This window comes from Odocoileus virginianus, chromosome 11 (assembly GCF_023699985.2).
Source record: "Odocoileus virginianus isolate 20LAN1187 ecotype Illinois chromosome 11, Ovbor_1.2, whole genome shotgun sequence".
In the NCBI taxonomy this organism is placed as follows: Eukaryota; Metazoa; Chordata; class Mammalia; order Artiodactyla; family Cervidae; genus Odocoileus; species Odocoileus virginianus.
Window position 1 is genome coordinate 28,417,880 of NC_069684.1, and position 6,013 is coordinate 28,423,892.

General features: G+C 64.2%; 1 protein-coding gene across 1 annotated transcript; it reads right to left on the reverse strand.

Annotated features, from left to right (window-relative positions):
• Positions 1-159: 159 nt before the first annotated feature.
• Positions 160-5,815, reverse strand: TMEM240 (transmembrane protein 240). The gene is made up of 4 exons (XM_020873838.2): positions 5,495-5,815; positions 5,170-5,276; positions 756-964; positions 160-607 (listed from the first exon to the last, which is right to left on the reverse strand). Exons 1-4 carry the CDS (start codon positions 5,549-5,551, stop codon positions 459-461), a joined length of 522 nt encoding a protein of 173 aa, XP_020729497.1. The 5' UTR covers positions 5,552-5,815; the 3' UTR covers positions 160-458.
• Between the last annotated feature and the right edge of the window lie 198 nt (positions 5,816-6,013).

Here is a 6,013-nt window from a genome sequence, read left to right on the forward strand (position 1 = left end):
AGGGCTCGGGGGCCTTATTGCTGGGCCGGGGCTTACCCCGGGACCCTGCCCCACGCCCCTACTGCGGGCCCTGCGAACGCACACGCCTCATGCACGTGCTCCCGTGTGCAGACGTGGGCGCACTGGTGTCCCACCCCTTCCCTGCCGCGCCCGGCTCCCCTCCAGCAGAGCTGGCTCCAGCTCTGGGAACCAGACAGATGGACAGAGAGACAGACGCAGGCGCACTGGAGGCCTCTGGCTTCAAGCGGCAGATGTGGTTCCAGGCTGGGCACGCGGCCCCGCCTGCATCCCAGGTGCCGCCGCCCCCGCCCCACCCCGACCCCCTTTATAAAAAGAAGAGGAGACAGCACCTTCCGCCGGACGCGCCCGACGGCCTTGGGCGCCCTGGCCCCGGCCGGCCGTCCAGTCCCGTGAGCGTGGGCGCGGTGGCCGGCGGCCCCGCGAGTCCTGCGCGCGGCTCAGAGGTGCCGCGGGCTCGGGTGGCCGTTGTGGTAGAGTTTCTGCTTCACGTGCACCATGTTCCCGGCCGCCTCCTCGAATGGCCTGTGCGGCCGCCGGCCCAACTCCCGCAGGCTGCACAGCTTGGGCAGCCAGGTCCACGAACCGTCTGCGGGACGGGGGGCGCGGTCAGGGTGTGGGCGTGGTGAGCGGGGCTCGGGTGGGTGGGGCTTGGGGAGGGGCTGTGGGCGGGGCTCGGGTGGGGCGTGGCCCCGGCAAGGTCGGAGCCCTGCCCGGGTGTCCGCGCCCGCACTCACCGTAGCGCCGGCCGGCCCTCCAGGCGCGCACGGCACAGTGCAGGACGCCGTCCATCCACACCAGGAACCAGCTGATGCAGAAGCCGAGTAACAGCCCCAACATTAGGTCGATCTCCTGCTTGGTGACGTTGTCTGTCACGAAGTAATTCTCGGAGGCGTCCACCACAGACTGGTCCCCGTCGTACGGGATCACGTAGTGGACGTGGTGCCTGGGGGCGGCAGGGCGGGCTGGCACCTGTCCCGCGGGGCGGGCGGGGACCCCGCAGTAAGCCGCACCCGTTCACCTGCTGGGATCTTTGAAGCAGCCCTTGTGGGGAGCTGAGATCGGAAGGGGCCAGCGCACTCGCCTGGGACCCAGGTCACTGGTGGGTCCCAGGCGGGAGGCGGGAAGCTGCCTGGCCCAGAGGGTGGGAGTGTGCGAGGTCAGAGGTTAGTGTGAAGTTCAGTTGCCCGCATACCCTCCTCCCTTCTCCCTCCAGCCCCGGGCTCAATGGCGACCCCTACAAGGTCACAGGCACAGAGCGCAGGTAAAGGCGTTCCAGGGTGAGAGCCCAGGCAGGGTAGGGTATCCCCGCCGAGTGAGTCACAGCCCACCTGTGGGCCTGGCTCCTGGCCACTGACCCCTTGGCCTCTCCCTCCCAACCCTGCAGTCACCCTGCCCTCTCCTCCAAGGAAAGCCACAAGTGATGAGCCTGCCTTGGGAGTCTGGTCCCCTTTGGCGTCTGGTCCCCTTTGGCATCTGGTTCCCCATCCCTCTCAGGAACCTCCCCTGCCCCCACTGTCTGTGCTGGAAGCCCAAGGGCACCCCTGGACCTGCCCCACACAGGTTCCTGATCCTGGGATGGGAGCCGTAAATGACCTCCTGGACGACCACGGCCCCTGGCATCCCAGCACCCACCAAGGCTGGGCTGTTCCCCTCAGCCTTCCCTCCCTCGACAGTCCAATCTGAGGCCACTGACCCCTCCAGGCCCTCTCCTGCCTCTGACGGCCACAACGAACTTACCCCCACAAAGCTCTCTCCAGCCTGCCCAGATTCTCTCTTCCTCCAGGAAGCCCTCTGGGCCTAGCAATCCTGGGGATCCTAGGCGAGGTGGCCCTGCCCAGGAGACCAGTACCCAGGACACCAGACTCTGAACTCCAGGTCCTCCACTCTCGCAGGAGAGCTGGAGAAAAGGAGCTGCTGGCCTTGGGTGCCCAGTGCACCCTGAACCCCCAGTCACCCTCACCAGCTGTGGCCCTCCTCTGGCCCTGAAGGGTCGTTGCCACCCTGGGGTCCTCCTGCCTGGTTCTCTTCCTACTGAGCCCCTCAATTGGCTTCTTCAACCCTCCACCCCCACCAAGTCCCCACCTCCCCCCCCTACATCTGCTCCAAGCTCCAGCTGCCTACATGGCATCTCTACGTGGGATCTACAGACACCTCAAACTTGCACCTAAAAATAGCTCCTCCCTCCCCAAGCCCGCTTCTCCCCATCTTCCCTTCAATTACATGTCAACACCTCTGCCTGTCTCCAGCTAAGAGTCCCCGTCCCCACCTCACAACTGGACATGCTCCATGCCCCCTCCCCTGCAAAGGACCTTCTCAAAAACAGTAAACCCTACAGGTCATCCCTGACCCCAGGCCCCTACAGTTCCTCCCTCACAGACACCCCCACGCTAGAAGGGGCCACCCAGCCCCTTCCTCCCAGTGGTGACGGCAGCCCCTTTTCACACCCCTCTGCTACCCCTGGGGACTTCTGGGGCCCATCCCCCTCAGCTAGTCTGGAGTGTGACCAGGCCTAGTGGTCGGGGGAGACACCTCAGCCACCACAGCCCCATAAGCAGACCCAGGTTATTTGGCAAGGACTGCCTGACACATGGCAGCCATAGCTCATGTGATCACATTTCACCAATAGCTCTTATCAGTCATCAGTGAGAGATGGAGAATTCTTGACTGCCCACAGTGTGTAGCAGTGGCCAGCACCCAGGAGAGGATGCCTGTAGTCACCTGTTTGCAGTCCCATTGCCCTGACCAGGCCAGGCCTTCTGGCAGCTGAGAACACTGAGCCCCTGCCTCCTGCACTCCTGCCTCCTGGGCCCCCATAGGGAAGGTCATCCTTGGGACCACGACTTCCCACCCATGGACAGGGCAGGAAACTTGAAGATGGGGTTGCTAAGGAAGCCAGAGATGCCCCTGCAATTAAGAAGAGGCCAGAGCCCCTATTTTACCTAGGGGCCTGGGACCTCCAGGGGATCGAAGGTCATGATCTGTGCCCCCATCGTTGGTCTGGCATCTGCCACTCATCCCCTGCCCCTTGCCCTCCTTCCTCCCAGACCCTGGGGGGTGGGTGGGGGTTCAGGTCACCCATGTGCACACGTATTTCTGTGATGTATACATACATGTGTCCTGCCTGGGCCACGCATGTTGCATGTGTCTACCTGAGGTTGGACGCATGTTGTGTATACACGCCAGCCACATGCACAGGACCCGGCGTGTATACCATGAATTCGGCCCATGAGCTCCACACTTGTGCATGGGCACACGCGCCTGGGGCCGAGCATGGTGTGTGTCACATGGAGATGCACATGCACTGGGCTTGCACACAGCCCTCCTCTGTGGGCCCCACAGCATATGCATGGTGAGCGCCCATAGAAAGCCTATTGGCACGCACGCTCCACAGCATTTATACACATTTCCTCTGCATAATATTCTCCATATTGGCATGTGGAAGGCACAAGTGTGTGTGCGCTTTCTCTGCACATGGGGTGTGCACACAGGTAGACTCCATTGTGGCAGTGCATGTACATGGTTTGTACACAGAGGCCTCATATGCAAGCCTGTGCCCTGCAGACATTCACCACGCCCACAGGGCACACACGGTGCTGTATATTGTTACACACATGTACTGCGCATACACATACATGTTGTCAGTGTACAAGAATAGTTTGTACACTGAATTTTACATCCTGTATGCAGCAGTGTGTACAAAGCACACACACATGAACACATACACACGCGGAAACACTCAACGCTACAGTTGGGTGACTCTTGTGTTATTTGTGTCTAAACTGTGCACGCAGGCCTCGCTGCAGCTTGCACTCCATGGGGATTTCTTTTACACCATTCATGTGTACTCTGGACATTACATATGATGCATACACACACCCTGTCTGCCCAGACAGGCCCGTGGTGTGATGTTCCTGGCACATATGTGCCGGTCAGACTACCACAGCCCTCACATGGAAAACGGTCCTTATAAATGTCGATGGAGCCGAAGCTAGGGCCGGTGCCGGGCACACCTCCAGTGTCCTGGAGGGTCTCGGGACCCTGCTCACACCCCAGTCCACGTTGGCCCAGTTAGTGTGGAGCTGACCTGCCATTCCTTGGCCTCAGAGTGTGTCTTGGGTCAGGAATACAGGGACCTCAGGGGGTGTGGCCACCCAGCCGACACTCAAGATGATTCTTGGCCAGCACACGGCACACGTGAGGGCCATTTACACGCCTGTCTCCACCTGCCCTGATGCCCGTGTTCTGCTTCAACACCCAGTCTGCACACACAGGCGTGTAGCGTGTTTAGTGAGGCAGGAAACTGATCTCTCACACACACCCCTAGCCCAGTATGTGTGCACACATCCCTGGAGCAGGAGTGCAGGGCAGGGTCAAGAACACAAGTTTCCTACCGGCCACACGGCCTCGGGCAAGTCCCTCTGCTCAGCCTCTGTCCACTCTCATGGCCCCAGCGTGTGGGCTTCCTGTGGGGCTGAGGGACTGCTGCATGTGCGCACATGTATATGCACAGACGGTACACACATGCGTGTCTCATGAGAAGATGTTTATTTCATACATGGACATACAAACATGCATGGCCAGGAAGACTCCATCACTACATGTGCACAGAATTGGGGGGGGGGCTGTCACAAAGTGGGCACAGGGGCCTGGGCGCTCCCCTCCCTCTGCTTGACCTTGAGCAGACTCCACCCCCGGCCTCAGTTCCTCCTGGACAACCGAAGGGGTTGGGCAGATGCCCCTCAAGGGAGGCCTTGCCCACCTTGACCTTCTGCTCCTCCCCCTAGCTGGCTCCCAGGAAAGTTCAGGGACAGAGCTGGGGGCCCCGGGAGGAGGGTGTCCTCTGTGGGCAGGAGCCCTCCTGGGACACCAGGCTGGGCGGCTGCTCCCTTGGCCTCCAGGCCTTGGACCAGTTCTGCACATCACCCTGCGGGCCCTTTCTCTAAAGGCCATATGGAAGGGGGTCCTCTCCCCTTCCGGAACACCCTGTGCGGAAGGAGCCTAGCAGGTCCTTCCCCCACCCAGCCTGGCAGAGCCTCGGCAGCCCCCACCAGCCTAGCCCAGCTGGGCCCTGCAGCCCGGCCTGCTTGGGGCTCGCCACTTCCACCGACATGTGTGATCACGCGTGTGCCCCTCTGGGCGCAGACTCACCGGCCACAGTTGCAGTGGCAGACGCGATCCTCGCCCCGCAGGTGCGGGAGGATGTAGTTGTGGAATCGGTCCAGCAGCGCGTTCATGTCCATCAAGCACGCGATGGCCTGGAAGAGCCCATGACCGGTCAGCGCCGAGGAGCGAGCGGCTGGGCCGGGGCCCCCAGGCCGGGGCCGGCGCACTGGGGACTGGGGAGCGCAGGGCAGCCGGGGATGGGGGAGCGCAGGCCGCGCGGGCCCGTAAACAAGGCGCGGGAGGGGGAGGCGGTGCGCGGGCGCGGGAGGCGGGAGCGGGGAGCGGGCGCGCGGGAAGCCCCTCCGCTCACCATCACGATCGACGCCCCCAGAATCATGAAGATCATGGTGTTCGCGCTCATGGACATCGGGCGGGGCCGGGCCGGGCCGGAGCGCCGCCCCCCGGCCCCGGCGCCCCCCCGGCCCCGGCCCGATGCTGAGCCCCCGCCGCCTCCGCAGAGGTCAGCTCGTCGCGCACCCACCGCTGCTGGCCGGGGAGGAGGCGTGGGGCTGGCGCGGGGCAGGGGACGCGGCGCTCCTGGGGTCCTCGGCTGCCCGGCCCGCGCGCTCGCCGCGCCCGCCGCGCTCCGCTCCGCCCTCGGCCCTGCCTCCCGCCCTGCGCGCGGCGCGGCTCCGGCCCCCTCCCCCTGCGGCCTCCCCCGCGCCCGCCTCCCGGGAGGGACCTCGCCGCCCGCGGCCGCCCGCCCCCGAGACGCCGGCCGGACCCCTCCCCGGGGGCCGCAGGGCCCGCTCGCCCCCATGTGGCCAGGGCCGGCCCTGGCTGCCAGCCCAGAGCCCCGGGACCGCGGGCCGCGTCCCGTCCCGACCCG

Excerpts from the sequence above, each read along its gene's own strand:
- TMEM240 (XM_020873838.2), bottom strand. The coding sequence starts at position 5,551 with ATGTCCATGAGCGCGAACACCATGATCTTCATGATTCTGGGGGCGTCG. Across the intron at positions 965-5,169 it reads TGCCACTGCAACTGTGGCCG|GCACCACGTCCACTACGTGA; the intron begins GTGAGTCTGCGC and ends TGCCGCCCCCAG. Across the intron at positions 608-755 it reads GAGGGCCGGCCGGCGCTACG|ACGGTTCGTGGACCTGGCTG; the intron begins GTGAGTGCGGGC and ends CCCGTCCCGCAG.